We start from the raw sequence: 20,374 nt of genomic DNA, 5'->3' as shown, positions 1-20,374 counted from the left end.
ACAGGAAGGAGGGAGGGCCGGGAGTGCGGGCAGAGGGCGGGTCGTTCCCAGCAGCGCGGGCGGTCCCACCCCTCTCGGGTCCCCGACCCGCGGGGCCAGGGCGGGGCGTTAGCGTCAGCTGGGGCTAGAAAAGGCGGCCGCCTGGTCCGGCGAGGTGACAGCCCAACTCGGACGCCAGGCCGGGCCGACGCCGCCATGAGCGCCGCGCTTTTCAGCCTGGACAGCCCCGCGCGCGGCGCAGCCTGGCCCACGGAGCCCGCGGCTTTCTACGAACCGGGCAGAGTGGGCAAACCGGACCGCGGGCCCGAGCCCGGGGAGCTGGGGGAGCCGGGCTCCACGGCCCCTGCCATGTACGACGACGAGAGCGCCATCGACTTCAGCGCCTACATCGACTCCATGGCCGCCGTGCCCACCCTGGAGCTGTGCCACGACGAGCTCTTCGCCGACCTCTTCAATAGCAACCACAAAGCGGCCGGCGCGGGCGGCCTGGAGCTGCTGCCCGGCGGCCCCGCGCGACCCCCAGGCGCTGGTGCAGCCGCCCGGGGCCCGCTCAAGCGCGAACCCGACTGGGGCGACAGCGACGCGCCGGGCTCCCTGCTGCCCGCGCAAGTGGCCGTGTGCGCGCAGACCGTGGTGAGCTTGCCGGCCCCGGCGCAGCCCACACCGCCCACGTCGCCCGAGCCCCCTCGGGGCAGCCCGGGGCCGAGCCTCGCGCCGGGCCCGGTCCGAGAGAAGGGCGCGGGCAAGAGGGGTCCGGACCGCGGCAGCCCCGAGTACCGGCAGCGGCGCGAGCGCAACAACATCGCTGTGCGCAAGAGCCGCGACAAGGCCAAGCGCCGCAACCAGGAGATGCAGCAGAAGCTGGTGGAGCTGTCGGCCGAGAACGAGAAGCTGCATCAGCGCGTGGAGCAGCTCACGCGGGACCTGGCCGGTCTCCGGCAGTTCTTCAAGCAGCTGCCCAGCCCGCCTTTCCTGCCGCCCACCGGCGCCGACTGCCGGTAACGCGCGGCCCGGGCTCAGAGACTCCAAACGACCTATACCTCAGCCCCCGACGGCCAGGAGCACACGCCGCCAGAGCCGCTGCAGTTTTGTTGCGAGCGACCGGAAGCTGCAGCTTGGACACTGGACTGCGAGAGAAGCTATGAGTCTTTCCCCCTTAAATTATTTTTATAATGGTAGCGTTTTCTACGTCTTATTACCATCGCAGCTAAGGTACATTTGTAGAAAGAGAAGACTTTCTGACAGACTTTTGTAGATAAGAGGAAGAGACTGCGCATGCTTTTTATATTCATTTTTACAATATTTGTAAGAATAAAGAAGCATTTAAATCGCTGCAGCTTCCTAGATTCAGTCTCTCTCGCACACAATGTACTGGGACCTCACCAGGGAAAAGCAAGCACCTGGGAGCCACAGGACCAGGTGTGGTGCCCACACGGGGTAAGGAGACTTGAGACATGAGTTTGCTTGCTTTGGAAGCCTGGCAGAGTTGGCCTCAAGCTCTGTATTGCCAGCGGAAGGGACATGGGAAAGCATGGCTACTCCATGTTAGGTTTTAAGGTGCGATCCCCGAGTGTGCAGAACTGGGTTGGGGCTGGCCAGAGAATAGCTGTGAGAGGGTGGAAGAAAGCCCCAGAGAGCCAGAAACCGGATTCCTCTTAGCCTGTGGGCTTTGCTTTCACTTTCCTCAATCCTGGGGACATGGTGTAGTTTTCAAAGTGTGCACCAGGAAAAAGTCAGATTGTAGGATATAAAAGGGACAGCCCCAGACGCCTTTAATTGTAATGTTTGAGGGCTTAATCCAAAAAAAGCTCTGTGCCTTTCTCCTAAGAAAACCATGTCTTAGGAACACGGCCTTGTTATTATGTTACTGTGAAGAAGAAAAAAATAAGTTCAGGATTCAAATATGTAGCTTCGTTAGTAATTCAGATCCAGCACAGGACGGTGGGTCACTGTGAGTGTGAACTTTGCCCTCTGGCAGGTGTGTGCTGGAGTGAGCTACAGAAACTTGTTTAACACAGCTCAGCTATATGGTGTGGGTGACAGTGCCATCTCTGGCAGTTTCAAGAACACTAGAACCACAGAGTGTTTGGGTTGGACATTTGTTTATTACAGCAGAACAGCAACATCTCAATAGGAGATACTGCTTGAAGCTTTAACATTAAATACCACAAAGAAAAAAAATGTACACACATGGGTAGAGTCTTAAATACTTGAAAGCTATGTCCTAATCAATCAGTAATATTACCTAAGTAATGCAAAATGAAGATCACAGAGATACTCAAGCTTTAGGAACATGTTCTCAAACTTAGAGGAAGGTAATTTAAAAATATAATAAAGGTATTTTGATTTTTAATTTACAAAATCATCCTATTAAGCTATTTACAAGGAAAAAAGAAACCTACTAAACTTAAAAACCATAGAAGTACTCTGTGGCGTTAACATAGCTCCCCAAATCAAGCCCCCACCCTCCGTGCAAAGTTCCCAGATGTCAGGAAGGAGGGTGGTTGGCTCCTCCCGCATCCAGAAGCTCAATCTCCTCCAGTGTGACACAGCTGGTCTGCTGTGGGGTGATGGACTGGACAAAGCAGAGTAAAGGTCCCATCTCCTTCCCAAGGACATTCTTCACTTCATAACTCTGCAGTGATAGAAGCAAGCTGGTTAAAGCAAACAGTCCTGGACTCCCGAACATTCTGTTCCCAACAATGCCACAGCCAGGGCAAAGGCCCTTCCTTCCAATGGCAGTTTTCTGGGGTGGTTGGGTGAGGGTGTACTATAAAGGCCCCCTTTATTATAGGAAACAAACGAGCTACTTTACTGCTTTATTCTGATGTTGAGTTTGGCTGTTCGGGCTGCCAGGATAAAGGGGCCCAGGACAGGATTTGGAAGACAATAAGCACAGGAAGTGCTGTCCTTCCATGGGGGCTGGGCTTTTGGCTTGCAAGTCTCCCACTTCCTTTGGGGACACTTCCCCAATCTAGCAACACTTCTGGTCAGAGGATTTCCTGGTGCTTGCCCCAAACTTCCCTCTTCAATCGGATTCCATTTCTTCTTGAGTTTCATTGGGCTAACCATTTCTTTCTGTGCAGACTTTGAGTTTTTATTCACAAAGTTAATCTTGAGAAAATTTCATTTTCAGACATAAACACAGGTCCAGAGCCACAGGGCTTCTGTCTGGTGTGGCTGTGCCTTGTCTGGGCTTTTACAGATCCAACTTCAGAGCATTTTTGGTGAGGGTGGGACTGAAAATAAAACTCACACTTGGAGATGGGACTGATACTGCCGTGTGATAGCACCCTGACCTGCTTGTCCTCTGCACAAGGTAGGGGACAGCCCTTCAGCATTTTTTCTTTTTCTTTCTTTCTTTCTTTCTTTCTTTGTTTGTTTGTTTTTCGAGACAGGGTTTCTCTGTAGCTTTGGAGCATGTCCTGGAACTAGCTTTTGTAGACCAGGCTGGCCTCAAACTCAGAGATCCACCTGCCTCTGCCTTCCAAGTGCTGGGATTAAAGGTGTGCACCACCATCGCCTGGCTAGGATTTAGTTTTGTACATATGAATTTAGGTCATCTATAGTCAAGACCTTTGGGTCAAGGAGATGGACAGAAAATATGGCCAACACAGATTTTGGCCAAGTCTGGGCTGGCCACAGTGATGTCCTAAGCTCAGTTAGGAAGGGTGGCCAGCCCAGTCAGGCACTATGAGGAAGCTGGCGAAGGGCCTTCACTGGGGAGGCTTCTGTGACTGCAGCCCTGCCTTGAGGGTACCAGCTGATGGAACAGAGATGAAGCATCCCAGTGCAGCCCAGAATGGTCTGTCTGTGTGCAGAGGGCTGAATATTTTGTTTGTAGAGGATCAGTAGCTTACTTACAGTAGCTTACTTATTACTTTGACAAGTTTTGGATTCCTTAGTACAAAATAAGCAATGTCTACAGTGTAGTTCAAAAGCCTCACAGGAAAAATGAGACCTGCAGGAGAAGAGGAAGGCCAGAGGCTCCCTGGGAGGCGGGTGTTCCCTGCAGGCGGCCAGGGCCTGCTCCACGGTGAGGTCTGGACAGAGCACCAGCACAGGAGCAGTCATCAACAGGTGGCAGGCGGGAGGAGGATGCCAGGGGGACAACTAAGCGTTCATCCAGTGTCTCTCACTGTTTTCCTTCCCCAATGCTTGTTTAAGTGTGAAAAACTGACCCAGGCATTCCCATGTATTCCTCTGGTAAAAGTATGAATTTTTTGTTTTCTTTGGAGGCAAGGTCTCATGCCATGTAGTTCACTCAGGCTGACCTCAAACTTGCTATGTGGCTGAGGATGCCCTTAAATTCCTGATTCTTTTGCCTTACTTCTCAAGTGCTGGAGTTACAGGTGTAAAACACCATGCCCAGCTCATAAATATGGAATTTGGATTTCATAAAGGTTAGTAAAAAATTATTTCTATGTAAAATGTTAGGTTCAGCTCCATCACCTATAGACTTAATAAATCATATGTATTTTTGAAAAATGAACATTGTGAATTTAAAACATTCAATCAGCAAATTCATAAACTGTCCATATGAATGTGTATGTGCGTCCATCTGATTTTTAGTATTTACTCATTTAATTTCATGTCTTTTTAAGAAAATCTGACAGTGCTTGGATTGAACCCAAGTTTTTCTGCATGCCGGGCAACTACTATTCTCCTGAGCTACAGTCAACTCCCTGGGTCTCTACTCTTTTTAAAGATGTACAAGCCGAGGGAGCAGATTCCAACCCCACGCCTGTAATGTCACTAGTGAGACACAGCAATAACGTTAGTCTTGTTTCTTCCACACTCAGTGTGACCACAGCGAACACATACCATTTCGCATTCCTGCATTGTAACCAGAAACAGTACATTTGGTTCAGGGACGGGAGTATGGTTTTTATGGAGATCCCTAACTGGATTCTCTGGGATTCTGTAAATGTGCATCCTCACCCAGAAACCCCCAGAGTCTGGAGTGGGTGACTTGCAGCTGTGTCTGCCATCGTCTGTCAGACTCCACTCCAGATCAGAGGTAAGTTGAACAGAGACCAGAGGAGGGGGTGGTGTAGAGAGCTTGCTAAAATGTACTCATGGCATGGCTTGTCCTTTGCCCATTGATGTGGACTCTGAATCTAGAGCACCTACAAAGGTGACACCAAGTGCTATGACCTCCATGTCATTTCATTTAACATCTGTGCACATGTATGTAAAAGTGTGCAACCATAGGGGAGAGTATGTGCATGTACAGTCAGTGTCCACGTAGACTCCTCGTACACAAGTGCACGCACAGCTACACACACATGCACGCACATATATGCACCCACACACATACACACACACACACACACACAGGCAGTGTCCGAGCAGACTCATACACAAGCACATGCACCCCTGCACTTCCACACACATGCCCACATGCCTTTGCAAGCCTTACAAGGACGTTTTCAGCTACTAGAGCATTCTGGTTGAGAAGTTAAGTGCTGGAGAAACAATACACCTCAGCCAGCAGGAAACCGAAGAAAGGAAGGATTTCTGCCAGTGTTTCCTGGTGTTTTGATCCCCAAAGAGGCATTATCTTACAGAAGGTACCAGACACTGTCTTTTTGGGACATCAGGGTTCATGGTGGCCACTGAGTCAGAGGGCAGGCATCAGTCTGATGCACCATGGACAGAATGTAGCTATTGATGGCTGAGGGTTTGTTATTCACCCTGAAGCAGGACTTTCCACGCTGTCCCCCACCTTTCTCCACAGGACATACTCAGCAAACTACGACCCACCTACCCAAGCACCCACCTGAGCACCTACACCCACCGGAAACCTCTAATGTCTCCATGTTCTCCTGGTCCAGCATCATCCACTGTTTCATCTTCCTCCCATAAAGACCAAACGGCAGGAGACACATTTCAGCAATAGACACTGCTATCTGTCCCCTGTGAAGGAGTCTAAGATCTTCAAGTCTCTGTCTCATGCTTCCCATCTTGGCTAACTATCAACCACCAGCTGTTCCTTCTGCAGAGGGAAAAGCTACCATGGTGGGATCCTTGTGGTGAGCAATGGCCTTGAAATTCTTAGGCCGCGGTGACTGTGACTTCCACAGTATGAGAAAGTCAGCGGTGTGCTCTAACTCGCTGCCAAAGCAGCAGCTCAGATGAAGGTTCCAGGGCAGAGTACAAGGCCACCAAAGAGCTGTATGGCTGGCGGTTTTATACCAGGGGAACAGAAACTGGCACCTTGTGAAGTCAGCGCTGAGAACCACAGCTCAGACCAACAATCCTCAGTCTATTTATGTGTCTTCTGATTTCATTTAAACCCTGACAGTGCTCGCTGAGATGAAGGAGGGTTAGTGGTAGCTCTGTGTCTCGGCTGGGGCTGGGGCAGGCAGGAGGGGCTAAGGAGAAACCTGATAGGAGGGTCAACACTCCACACATTCAAGCTGGAATTGGGTCATGGGGACCAGTAAGAAAGCACTCCTGTTTGGAAGCCAAGGTTGCTCTGGTCATCTTAATAGGACTGATGTCATCACAGGTAGCAGGTCCCTGACACCCTTTTCTGGGTTATCAATTCCGTGAGTTCCTTACAGTGCATTTATTTATAGACAGGGAGGGTTTCATGCAGACACAGGCTAGCTTCAGACTTGCTATGTAGCTAAGGCTGATCTTGAACTTCTGACCTTGCAGCTGTGTGCTACCACACTCAGATCTTGTGCGTGCCAGCCAAGCACGCCACCACCTGAGCTACATCCTCAGTCCCCTACAGAGTCCTTAAAGCTTCTGTGTGGTAAATGGCATTTCGAAGAACAGAAGTTCCACTGTGTGGACCGATTTCACAAAGTAATTCTCTTCTTGGAGGCACGTGCTGCAGTTTACTGTCTCATTATATAGTAATTCTCAAGGCAGGCAACCTCAAATGGTCTGAGAAATAGTAACAATGTTTTCAGTTATTCAGAGTCCAGAATATCCCGCAGTATAAACTAAAAAGGCCTCAGGGCCAGCGAGATGGCTCAGTAGGCAAAGGTGTCTGCCATTAGGTTTGATGACCTGAGTTCAGTCAATCCCTGGGAACCACAGGGCAGGAGGAGATGCCGGATTCCTACAAGTTGTCCTCTCACAGACTGTCTCTCTCTCTCTCTCTCTCTCTCTCTCTCTCTCTCTCTCTCTCTCTCTAACACACACACACACACACACACACACACTAATTTAAAAGAGCCTTTCCTTGGCATTCTGCTTGTGACTGGGAAGTCGTGAAGAAGCTCTAGTCCCCAGGCTGTATGTCTCTAGCAGAAGCCACAGAGGAAGATTTCTAGGGTCTGTTTGAAGGTTGATCTGAAAAGGATCCCATCTCCAAGCAAGGAAGGCTCTGACCCTGCGATTCTACACTGCATGGTGGTGGCAAGATGGATGTCTTGTGTTCTTGTGGGAGGATTTGTTGTCGATGAACACACAGGGGCAGCTGCACACAAGCCCAAGAGCACAGGGCACACTCATGCTCCACCCCACCCCGCCCGTACTTACCCCATCCGTGGAGGCAGCAGACATCAGCAGTGAAGAAATACTTCTCTCCAACAGCTGCAGTGACAGGGAAGAGGGGCTCAGTGACACCCCAGCAGGGGACAAGCACTCACCCAAGGTGCTCCTGTCTGAGGATAACACTGAATCTAAGCTGACTGCAAACAAACACTACATAGAGAAACTGTGGTAGGTGACCCCACTTCTCCTTCCTACGAACTGAAGGCAGCTCTTACCACATCTCCTTCTTGGCACATAGAGTTTGCCACAAGGCAAAGAAAAGAACACACATGTACCCTGTTCCAGTCTCAAGTAGACACACGGAATCAAGCATGAGCTCCAGGTCCCTTTTCCTACCTTGACCTTTACAGTACTCTTGGGTCTCGTGGGACAGTCCAGAAAGACGTGCAGGCTCCTCTTTTGAAACGGTGACACAACCAGTTGAGAACAGTCTCCACAGAAGAGGCCCCTAGCGTGTGAGGGGACATGGGAGTGTAAGTAACAAGGAGGGGGGGGGGGGGAAACACATCAGAAGAGTCCTACAGCAAAGAGATTCCTCTAAACATAGGTGTTTAGTGACCCACTAATTCTACAGTCAGAATTAAATTATTGGAACCAGACAAAAGCAGTCAGGGACTGGACTATTCTGATGGATTGACAGTTGGGAGCTGCTGAGGGGACCCTTGGGTACACAACGAGGCCTTTATTCATGAGGAATATGGGGGGAACGCAGCCTTCCAGGAAGTGAAGGGCTCACCCCTCCAGCAGGGCAAACTTGCTCATCAACCCTGGCCTCTTCACTCCCACACTGATTTCACATGAATCCACGCTGCCTTGCTTCTTTGAAATAAGGCAGAAGTGTCTTGTGTACACACAAGGCCAACAACCAAGTAGGCATCAATAAGATGTATGCTCTTTGTCTCTTTTAAAATTATTTTATGTATATGGATGCTTGGCCTGAATGTATTCTGTCCACCACGTACACTCCTGGCACCTGAAGAGCCAGAAAAGAACATCAGAGCCCCTGTAACTAGTCACAGACGGCTGTGAGCTGCTGGGAACGCAGCCTGGTCCTCTGGAGGGCAGCCCACGCTCTCAATTGCTGAGCGTCTCTCAGTCCCACTCTTGGCTTCTAGGAAACAGACAAGTGATGAGGACACTCTTTGTGATGTGACACAGTCCACCCACTCTTGGCTTCTAGGAAACAGACCAGTGATGAGGACACTCTTTGTGATGTGACACAGTCCACTGGGAGGCAGAGACAGAAACAGTACTGACAGGTGTGCTGGCTAGCTGTATGCCAGCAGGACACAGACCAGTTATTTGAGAGGAAGGGGCCTCAATTGAGAAAACGCCTTCTAAGACTGGGCTGCAGGCAGAAGGGCATTTTCTCAATTGGTGATTGATGGGAGGGCACAGTTCATTGCTGGTTGTGCCACCCCTGAGCTGATGGTCCTGGGTTCTATAAGAAAGCAGGCTGAGCAAGCCATGGGGAGCAAGCCCATAAGCATCAGTCCCCTGCACTGGAGGTTCCTGCCCTGTTTGAATTTCTGTCCTGAATTCCTTCAGTGATGGACTACAATATGTAAGCCAAACAAACCCTTTCCTCTTCAGCCTGTTTTTGGTCATGGTATAATCATAGCACAGAAACCATAGCCAAGAAAAATAGTTAGCCTTGACCTCAGCCCAGAAGGGTAATAAAAATGGACAGAAGAGAAATGTCTATTGACAGACGATGCTCACAGTCCTCTGGGAAAAGTCTGCAAACATGCCATGCAGCTGCTGTGTCCCCGGGAAAGTCTGCAGGACTCCTAGGACATGCCATGTAGCTGCTGTATCCCCGGGAAAGTCTGCAGGATTCCTAGGACATGCCATGCAGCTGCTGTGTCCCCGGGAAAGTCTGCAGGACTCCTAGGACATGCCATGTAGCTGCTGTGTCCCCGGGAAAGTCTGCAGGACTTCTAGGACATGCCATGTAGCTGCTGTATCCCCGGGAAAGTCTGCAGGACTCCTAGGACATGCCATGCAGCTGCTGTGTCCCCGGGAAAGTCTGCAGGACTCCTAGGACATGCCATGCAGCTGCTGTATCCCCGGGAAAGTCTGCAGGACTCCTAGGACATGCCATGCAGCTGCTGTGTCCCCGGGAAAGTCTGCAGGACTCCTAGGACATGCCATGCAGCTGCTGTATCCCCGGGAAAGTCTGCAGGACTCCTAGGACATGCCATGCAGCTGCTGTGTCCCCGGGAAAGTCTGCAGGACTCCTAGGACATGCCATGCAGCTGCTGTGTCCCCGGGAAAGTCTGCAGGACTTCTAGGACATGCCGTGTAGCTGCTGTGTCCCCGGGAAAGTCTGCAGGACTTCTAGGACATGCCATGCAGCCTGTCTTACCTGTTCACACTTGTACTTCTTTCCTCTCCTAATAATGAAGGAGCTAAGCACAAAGCTCAGTTCTACACTTTTAAGGTCAGGAAGAGCTGCAAATACAGTGGAAAACCCGCAAAAAGACACCACAGTCTCTATCCTGAAGTCCCGCAGAATGCGTTCCCTTCTGTGCATGGGGAACCCATGTGTAGGACAGAAGGTCACAGGACCCTGGGGATGGGTTACTGCAGTGTTCTTTGGGCCCCAGGGGTTTCAGGCAGCCTTACCCATCTTCTGGCTTTTGTTCCAATCTCCCATTGCCACACTGGTCACACACAGGCCACAGGAAAGCAGTGTTCTCACCTACACCAACCAGAGCACCTAGGAGAAGAAAGGCTGGAGTCACCACTCACCCACCTCCTCGCCTCTGGAATCGCCTGTCTTAGCTCTACTTCTTACTAGTTTGTTAGTTCCTTCCTTTGTGATTTTCCTGTTTCCTTGCTGACTGTGACTAAGAACATATGCAGTCACAGGGCTGGGGAGACGGCTCACTGTGCAAACACGAAGAACTAAGGTCCAGTCTCCAGCACCCAGACAGTCAGCACATTCTATCCTGACTGCACCAGATCCTTCACCCTGGCAGCCAGACTTTGTCTTGCTTTATCAAAACCTATTTACAGACCACTGCTGAGGATCTATCCTATCTAAAGACGATCACTGCTTCTTGCAAAATTTGTCAAACTTCTAATCCTACTTCCGGGCATAGGAGTCTCTCTTCCCCCACTCACTGAGCCAGGGGCTCTCTCCCTGGATGAGACTGGCAGCTTGACTTCACCTACATGCCCACAGTGCAGACATTTCAGATACCTTTCAGTCAAGGTGGGCACATTCTCAGGGTGGGTAGAAGCTTTCCCCACCACTAACAGAAGATCACCGACAGTTTCCAATCTCCTTTTTAGGGAGATCGTCCCCCATGTCAGAGTTCCAACCTCTCAGATCTCGCACACTGTAGCCAAAGCCCTTAACATCCCATGGTGATTCCATATTCCCAGTCTTCAGGCAAAGGTGAACGAACTGATCGTTCTCTAAAACTCAAAGAAGCCCCTCCTCGTCTCTTCTTTTGAGTTCATATATGGATGACTGATTATGCCCCCTGGTCTCCTATCTCAGCATCACCTCTCCCTGATCACCTTCTCACCCCCTTGTCACACTGTCTTAGCTCTCTTCTTTGGAACTCCACCCACCATCACTGACTCAGCCCCTCCCTTCTCTCTTCAGTTAACATCGGGGGACTTAGTTCGCCTCTCTCCTCCAGGACACAATCCCCCTCTTCTTTCTCCAGAATGGACAGGCCCTTTCAGGGTCATCTTTACCACCCCAACTGCACTAAGATCAAGGGTTTCCCTCGCTGGATTAATCTTTCTCGTCTCAAACCTTTATACCATCGGCTAAAGATAATCCCCCTTCTTACATCTCAACCCCAACAGGACCTCGTTCTCCTAAGTTTAAGAAAATACCCAGGCCCGGTCTCAGAAGAATGCCAAGACCTAGGCCGACCCTACTGGGTCATGTCCACTTTTTCTCTTACTTCTTCTTGCCCACACCCATCAAGAGTGAATTCTACATGGAGATCTGAGGTTCAGGAAGCCTAACTCCGCAGGGCACTCAGACCACTCCCATGCTGGGGTCTGGACACTGCTCACGTCATTTGCAAACATACCTATCCCTATAAGACCCAAATCCACTTCTGAAACACCTGCCCCATGCCTGCTTTCTCTATGATCAAACTAGAAATTACCGTCGACACCGGGCAGAAACTTATGGAGGCTGCCCTTATTGGTCCTGTAAGAGATAATGCATATTCAGGAAGGCACTCTGTTTATCTTTTATGCAGAGTGGGGAATTTTTTAACATTCTAATTAAAGACCCATGGCACCCCATTGGTAAACTCTACTATAGCACGTATTATAGCCGCCCATCAGGCATGGTCCCAATACAGAGGGCACACATCCCACTCTTTAAGCCCCCAGGTATCAACACAGTAGAAGCATTGGTCCAAAGCTCCTCAAAGTCCTTCCATCCCTAATATCCCTTCTTGATGATACCGATTCTACCTCCCTCTCACACCATCTCTTGTTTCAAATCTTAACCTCTGCATTTCAGCTGTTGAATAGTGTCTTGCCTGACTGCTTATAAGAATGCTGGTTGTGTGTCCCTCCTGGGTCAAACTCACAATCACCATTTGTGCCCCCTCCCATTGTCTTACTAGATTCTCCTAACTTGTCACTGGTAAATTGCTCTGAGCCAAATATCACTACTATACCTCATCTCTCCCACGCTTCTCTCTTTGGTGTTGCAGACTGCAATAATACCATAACCCTTAGTACTACAACCCAGCCCTTCTGCCAAAGCATTCACAATGCCTTGATTCTCTGTGGCACACAAGTGTACCACTGCCTACCTTCTAGGTGGTAGGACTTACATCCTGGTGTTCCTTTCTCCTAATTAGGGGTGGGACCTGGTGAGGAAGCCTTGCCAGTTCCCATCACTGAGTTTATAGCAGCATGGATGACAAACAAGCAACTCAGGTTCTACCCCCTTCTGGCGGCTCTAGGCATAACTGCAGGTGTAGCCACTGGAGCAGCGGGCTTGACTACTTCCCCATTTACCATTGGCTTTGCTCACAATTCATCCAGGATTTCCAATAGGTAGCTCAGACTATCCTCACCCTTCAGGATCAGATAGACCTTGTAGTACCTGTAGTACCATAGTACTACAAAAATCAGAGAAGATTAAATTTACTAATAGCAGAGAAGTGGTCTTTGTCTCTTTCTTGGGGAAGAACATTGCTTCTGTTAACCAATCAGGTACAGTAAAAGGTAAGATCCAACAACTTCAGACAGATCTTCAAAACATGAGGGACAGCTTGATGCCTCTGGCTAGTGCATAGTCCAATATGGAACGGGAAGATACTTCTTAGCCCCTCTTCTCCCCCTTTTCTTAATCTCACTAGTTGCATCCTGCCTTAGAAACTTCTTGTCTAGACTCCTTCAACAACAGATCCAAAGGATTTCTAACCAGACTTTCAACCAGTTGCTATTACAGGATCACCAATCCCTAGCTGTGGAGTCAGACATGCAGCACCCAGAGAAACACACTCTGGCCTTGAAACCAGTGCCAAAGGAACACAATTTGGCCACAGAATCACAGTCAGTCAAACAAATACGCCCTGGCCCTGAAATTAGAGTCAAAAGGCTAAAAAGGGCCAGTGAGAGGAACACATTTTGGCCCTGAAACCAGAGCCAAATCTGTCCCTGACCAAATAAGCAGAAAACTAACCAATACCTGTTCACGAGATCTAGCCAATCTGAGCTCAACAAAGGACTGAAATCTGACCAACTCCCACACTGAAAGTCTCCCTGGAAAACCCCACCCCTAGGAAGCCCTATGTAAACCCTGCACCTGTTCAGTCTGCTGCTGCCTTTCTCCATCCTGACAGAGGCAGTCACCCTCCTCCACTCTTCCCTCCCAACAAATCTCCTGAGTGAGGGGTGGGTGAGACCTTTCACAGGAGCAGAAACGGAGCCTGGGCGGAGCTGAGCAGAGCAAGGCTGTAACACTTTCACTGTAGCGGAGTGGAGACGTTATACTCAGCGGGACTGAGCAGAACTGGAGCTGAACTGTAATAACATCTTTGGGGAAGCCCTCCCCTGCTGGAGCAGAGCAGTTACACTGGGGAAACATTCCCGTAGGAGCAGGGCTGTAAGCTGCTACCCTTACTGTGACCCGTGATATTCCTTGGCTCTGCATTGCCAGAATAACTTTCCATCAAAGCTGTAACACTTACAGACATGGTGCTGATGAAGGAACCAAGAGTTCTATATGTGGATCCGTAGGCAGCAAGAAGAGACTATGAGACACTGGACTGCTGTGAGCATATGAGTCCTCAAAGCCTTGACCCCAGTGAAACATCTCCTCCAACAAAGTCACCCCTTCTCCAGCAAGGCCACACCTCCTAAGAGTGCTGCTCCCTGCGATCTTATGGGGCCATTTTCATCCAAACTTCACATTCCACTCCTGGCCCCCATAGGATATAACTATATCACAATGCTAAATGCATTCAGTCCAACACCAAAAGTCCCCATAGTCTATCACAGTCTCAACAATGTCCAAAAACTCAAAATTCAAAGTCTCTTCTGAGACTCTGTAATCTTTTAACTGTAATCCCCTGTCAAGTCAAAATAAAAAACAAGACTACATACTTCCAACATATAATGGCAGAGGATAGACATTACCATTCCAAAAGGGAGCATAGTGAGGAAATGCTGGACCTAAGCAAGACTGAAACCCAGCTGGGCAAACTCCGAACTCTATCTCCACGTCTGATGTCAAAGTGCTCTTCAGATCTCCAGTTCCTTTCAGCTTTGTTGACTGCAGCGCACTTCTTCCTCCTGGGCTGGCCCCACACCCTGATAGCAGCTTTCCTCAGCAGGTGTCCTAGGCTCTGGCATTGCCAAGATCTTGGGGTCTCCAAGTCAATCCAGACTTCACCTTCGCAGCTTCACACAATGGCCTATCTAGGCCTCCATTCAGGGACACCCCTGTCAAGTTCTGCTGCTTGGTGGGGCTGGAATATGGCCCCCTCTTTTCAAATATATCTTTACCAATTTTCTGTTTTCCATTGTTTCCTTCACTGCCCAAGCTTGGCTGTCCTGAAACTTAATCTCTAAACCAGGCTGGCCTCAGACTAAGAGATCTACCATCTCTGTCTTCTAGTTCTAGGATTACAGGTGTGTACCACCAACACCTGGCAGTAAACTTTGCTTTAATTCTGCTCACAGACCGGGAGCTTAGCTGGGGAGGGTGTTGCACTGAGGTTGCCACTCCCTTTATTCTACTAACACCAGGCTTTTCTTTGATTGCTTTATTTCCCTGAGCACAGGATTTAGCACCTTTCCACTTCCTTGTGCCCCTTTACTCCTTGTACTGTACATTATGTATTTTTCTTTGCTCAACTTGTTCCTTTTCTTTATAGATCTGCATTAACAGTAACCATAATAATCACGTAATAAAGTCAATACTAGGTTGCTTTGAAATCGCCTCTGCTAATGTCATTAATCCAAAACTCTTCAATTTAGTCACAGTCAGACAATTCAGACAAGGGGAAAGCGCAGCTATGTCCTTAGCCAAAATAACACAAGAACACTCTCTAGGCCACATACAAATATTCTCCTCTGAAACCTCTTTTTTTTTTTTGTTTTTGTTTTTCGAGACAGGGTTTCTCTGTGGTTTTGGAGCCTGTCCTGGAACTAGCTCTTGTAGACCAGGCTGGTCTCGAACTCACAGAGATCCGCCTGCCTCTGCCTCCCAAGTGCTGGGATTAAAGGCGTGCGCCACCACCGCCCGGCTCTCTGAAACCTCTTGATCCAGATCCCCACAGTTCAAATCACCCTCAGCACCACTGCCTTCCAGGCTCCTACTGGGATGGCCAATTAAGCCCCACTTAAAGCTTTCAACTGCTTTTCTAATCCAAACTCCCAAAGTCCACATTCCTCCAAACAAAATCATGGTCAGGTCTATCACAACAATACCCCAGTCCTTGGTGCCAACTTCTGTCTTAGTTTGGGTTTTTACTGCTCTGAAGAGACACCATGACCATGGCAACTCTTGTAAAAAGAAAAACATTTATTTGGGGCTTGTTCATAGGTTTAAAAGTTTAGTCCATTAGTGTCATGGTAGGAAGCATGGTGGCATGCAGGTAGACATGGTGCTGGAGAGAGACTGAGTTCTACATCTGTACCTGTAGAGAAGCAGGAAGAGACTGTGCCACTGGGACTTGCTTGAGCATCAAAGACTTGGAATCCCACCCCCCGGGACATACTTCCTCCAACAAAGCCATACCTACTCCATCAGGCACACCTCCTAATAGTGCCACTGCCTGTGAGTCTATGGGGCCATTTTCACTCAAACCATCACAGCATGGAATATAAAGTCTCTACTGTCACATGATCAGTCCAGTTGGGGAAGAAGGGAGGTGAAACAGATAAACACTGAGTACAAACACCAGAAGATAAAGTCTAAACTGGGACAGGCCCCTGAAGAATGCGGCCCAGGAGCTGGCTCAAGAGTCAGGGGAGTGAGCTAGGTATGCAGGCTGACGGAACAGGACCAAGACTAGGTAAGCAATACAGCCATGAGGTTGTCAGTACACAGTAGAGATGAAGATGTCCCCTGGATGTACTAGTGTACTTCAGACCATCCTTGTCAAATTACAGTCATTTTGATATCAAAAGAACAAGTAAGAGGTGGCTGAATTTCCAAAACCAGAGAAGGAATTCACCCCTCCTGCCCCTTCTCTTCTTCTACATCTTTATCTTCTAGTTCTTGTTTGTACTGGTGATCAAACCTAGCATGCGGCAAACATTTCACTTCAGAGGTATATCCCCTACCCCCATTCACATTTTTGAAGCAAAATGTCATTCTCCATTAGAACAAGCACCAGGAAACAGCATTTACAGGCAGTGAAGCAGAATTACACGAGAACTAGAAGACTTGGTTTATTAAAATACGTTCATACAGTACAAACTTAAATGACTTCTAAAAAATAAGAATAGGTCAATTTTGAAGAACCTGCCTCAACTAATGACACTGTCTTGTAAATATAATCAAACGTCTGTCGAATGGATGAAAAACAGTGAAGTATTTTTCATTTCTATTGGCTATTTGAAACCATGTACTTTTATCTTATCCACCCCTCATTCCACCTTTCCTCCCTATCCAGTCAGCTTCATGTCTCCCTACATCATGTAGTTTGTGCTGCCATGCGCTCTGGAACACGTGACGTTTTACTAAAGGTTGGCTACATCAGAGGCTACACCCTTGAAAATGGGTTCTTCTCTCCTAGTAGCTCCTTAGCTGTGGAGACACAGCAGGAGTCCAAAGGGAGACATTAGGTAACATCTCAAGCAGCAGTGGACACCTGTGCTCTGGCCTTCTTGCAGCCCAAGTTTCCTGCAGCACTGAGAATGGAGCCCAAGGCAAGCTCTCAGGCTTACTCCCAACTCCTTTCTGAAAACGGACCACTAAAAGCAGGCTGCTACTAATCCAAGCTCCGCTTTACTCAGGTATCTGACTTTCCGTGGGATTAGTTAGAGAATATGGCATGAGCTGACGACATGCAGTCTATCTGCAGTTTATAGGCCCTGGAGATCATCTCATGCATACAGTCGTAAGCCAGATTTGAGGGCTGGATGGAAGTATACCACTAAGCAGTTGGTATAATAATTTTACATGAGTGTTGAAAGGAAAGCCTGCCTCATCTCTTGCACTCACTGCTAAAAAGTCTTTATTTACTCTGGCTGATACACAGAAATCTCTCAGAGATAGGCTCGGGGAAGGCTATATATTAGCTATTAGACCATCTTTTTACAGAGGGACCTTCAAAGGGTAGATGTGAAGAAGGAACTACACCAAGAACAAGTCCTATCTGAGAGTCTCTGGGCCTGGAGGCAGCAGGGCAAGACAGTGAATAACCCAAGAAGGGGCACTGCTGTCATAGAGCAGTGCGGACCAGCTTTGTGTGACTTTGTCCCTGAGGTCAGCTACCAGCCTTTGGGAGGCCACGGACAGCTGGCAGGGTCAGTCTACTCTCTACCATCACTGTACTGAGGGCACCCCTCCTGGCAGGTAGAGACAATCTTTGTTACTTTGCTTTCTCTTCTCAGGGAACCTGGCAGTAACCTGTTCCATGACAATGTGTTTACACACTGGGCTTGTCCACCACAGGCCTGCAGGACACCTTTGGAGATGGCCAGGAAACAGACGAAATCCACAGTGAATGTTACTAGAGAATGAGGAGATGGGAGGAAAATGTCAGAAAATGTCTATAGGAAACATACCATCTATGAAATTAAATTGACAAGCAAAGTATTTTTGACTTAATAGGTTTTCAAAACTGACAATAACATGTATTCAATACTTACACCTATGGGCAAGATAAAGAACAGTAGTGGTGTAACTGGGTGTGTGCATAGCTTGCTTTCTGGTACCAAGTCTTGCCATATAGCCCTGACTAGCTAATGTGGATCAGCTCTCAAACATAGGGTGACTTTAATGCCTCTGCCTCTCAAGTGCAGACCACGAGCATGAACCACCATGCTTGGCTAGTAACATTTTCACAGGAAACAGGACAGCGGTGCCATCTAAAAGCAGACCCGAGTTTTGTAATTGTTTACCAGAAACTCTAGGACAACCACTAGTACCTTTTAAAAAGACTCTACTTCATTTTAATTTTTATGAGTTTCACTATGCAGCTTATGTTGGCGTGCAGTACCATGTCCAGGTAAGAGTTTAAGTCTTAAAAAAAACAGAAATACTGAAAGGAAATAGAATACACTGAATGCTCAATGCAAATGGGAAAACAGCAACAACACAACAACCTAGAAATAGAGTAGGAAAAGGATCCAGGAGTAACACATTGGAAAAGCTGTATCAATCAGCTACAACACTAATCCTTTCAAATGCTAATGAATGATCTTACTATACAAGTTAAATGGCAGATTATTAGCATCGACAAAAACAAGAACCAACTACATGCTATCTAAAAGAAACGATCAATGCATAAAGGGAGAGAGCAGGACATAACCCAATGCTAAGTCTAGTAAGAGCATGCCACAGTAATTTTTATTTCAGACAGGGCAATGAGTCCTGAAAATTACTGGGGCCAAAAATAATTGTTATGTAACAATAATAGCGTCAATTCTTTAACGTATATGCACCCAGCAAAGCATCAAAATACATGAAGAACCAGGTGAATGCCTTTAATTGGGAGGCAGAATCGGTGGCTCTCAAGACCAGAATGGTCTATAAAGTTCCAGCTCTATCAGGGCGATATTAGTGAGGCTAAAATAAAATAAAATAAAACAAAACACATATGGAACAGAGAGATGGAACTTGTAGGAACAATAAATTCACAAGCATAACCTCAAACCAACACTCCTACTGACTGAACTGAATAGCTGATATTTTTATCCAGCAGCAGGAAAACACATTCTTATGCTTAGAGAGAACATTCACTTCAAAAGACCACATCCTGGGTCATAAGGTACACTTAATCACTTGAGAAACAGAAGCCAGGTCAAGGAGACGGGCGCCTCAGTGTGGTAAGTGCTGTGCAAGCCTGACGATCCGAGTTCCACCACAGGGAGAACTGACGCCACAGAGCTGACCTCCATAGGTGGACATGCTACATGCACATACGCGTGTGATAATGGTGACGGAAAATGAAAATGGAAGCCTGGAGCTGAGTGTAGCGGTTTGTAGCTGCAAGGCTGAACTAGCAGGATCTTAAGTTTAAGGCTAGTTTGGGCCACACAGTGAGTTACAAACAGTTCAGGCTACAGTAGGACATCTTATTAAAAGAATAACCAGTGGATGGAGAGATGGGTATGAGCACTTGCTGATCTTGCAAAGGACCTGGGTTTGGTTCTCAGCAACCATATTAAAGTGGCTCACAACTACCTATCCCTCTAGTTTCGGGACATCCAACACCCTCTTCAGACATTCCCAGGCTCCAGGCGTACATGTGAATATACGAAAGAGAATGTCTGACAAACAACAAAGTCGGCATGGAGGTGCACACCTGCAACTACCACCCACCCTCAGCACAGAGGACAGGAGCACCTCAAAGGCTATGGAGATCCTGCAACAGCAAATAGTCCAGAACAGGAAAGCCACAGAAGCAGAAAGCAGACTGACAGTTTCTTAAGGGTGTGGCAGGCAGCATGTACCACGGTTTGGTTTGCTTGTTTTGTTCCAACATTATAGTGATGCTTGTACAATGCTGTGAACATATTAAAGTACTCTGAGCAAGTGAAGCTTCTCTCTGCACGTATGCTCCCTCTTGATCAGTAATTAGGCAATACCATCAATACTCTTCCTAATGAAACCCTCTGCTCTGTTTGTCTTCTGTTTACTTCTCTGTGGCTGCATTATTTGTCTTTCTGGGCCCTGTACCTACAGGGGGGAATCCAGACCGTGTCCCCTCCGGTCTTCAAAGCTAGTTTTCAACCACTCCTTATGCTATCATTACAGGGTGTTCTCTGAGTGTGCAGACCGCTATGTTTGTGACTTTGTCACTAATGAAGCTGCCCACTTCTGTGCACAGCAGACTATACTCTTGACAGCTAGCTGTCCTTCAGCTTCCTCTTGGTACCTCTCTCCATTCTTCGCCATTGGTCTATCAGCTCTGTCCTGCTGGCTATCTTCTGAGTCCTGCTCTTTGTCCTCTCTCCATCCTCCAGTCTCCCCGCCCTTCTCCACTGGCTTGTCCGTTCTCTCCTGTTGGCTAGCCCGTTCTCTCCTGTTGGCTAGCTTCTGAGTCGGGCTCCTTGTCACTGGTGTATCTTTCAGATCTTAACTTAAGAATTCAGGTACCTAAAATATTTATTTATTTATTTATTTATTTATTTATTTATTTTGTATGTGTACATGTGCGCACACGCGTGAGCACACACACAC

The 20,374-nt window shown here is 48.2% G+C and overlaps 2 protein-coding genes across 5 annotated transcripts in view; one reads left to right on the top strand and one right to left on the bottom strand.

Annotated features, from left to right (window-relative positions):
- The first annotated feature begins 86 nt into the window (after positions 1-86).
- Positions 87-1,332, top strand: Cebpd (CCAAT enhancer binding protein delta). Its single transcript, XM_041677882.1, has one exon. It carries the CDS (start codon positions 196-198, stop codon positions 1,000-1,002), a length of 807 nt encoding a protein of 268 aa, XP_041533816.1. The 5' UTR covers positions 87-195; the 3' UTR covers positions 1,003-1,332.
- A 753-nt stretch (positions 1,333-2,085) lies between these two features.
- Positions 2,086-20,374, bottom strand: part of Spidr (scaffold protein involved in DNA repair) — a 228,473-nt gene continuing 210,184 nt past the window's right edge. For all 4 annotated transcript variants that reach the window (XM_041677878.1, XM_041677879.1, XM_041677881.1 and 1 more), the window contains 4 exons: positions 10,144-10,237; positions 7,852-7,963; positions 7,501-7,554; positions 2,086-2,635 (listed from right to left, as the gene is read on the bottom strand). In XM_041677878.1, coding sequence (XP_041533812.1) covers positions 2,489-2,635; positions 7,501-7,554; positions 7,852-7,963; positions 10,144-10,237 — 407 coding nt within the window. In that variant the 3' untranslated portion in view covers positions 2,086-2,488. The remainder of the gene's footprint in view (positions 2,636-7,500; positions 7,555-7,851; positions 7,964-10,143; positions 10,238-20,374) is intronic.

This window comes from Microtus oregoni, unplaced genomic scaffold, assembly GCF_018167655.1.
Source record: "Microtus oregoni isolate MIOR12 unplaced genomic scaffold, Mior012 000029F_ref0000214, whole genome shotgun sequence".
NCBI classification, from domain to species: Eukaryota; Metazoa; Chordata; class Mammalia; order Rodentia; family Cricetidae; genus Microtus; species Microtus oregoni.
The sequence above is the reverse complement of the archived record's forward strand: the minus strand, read 5'-3'. Positions and strand labels throughout refer to the sequence as shown.

What these genes read in the sequence shown, in the direction of transcription:
- Cebpd (XM_041677882.1), top strand. Translation starts at nt 196, where the DNA reads ATGAGCGCCGCGCTTTTCAGCCTGGACAGCCCCGCGCGCGGCGCAGCC.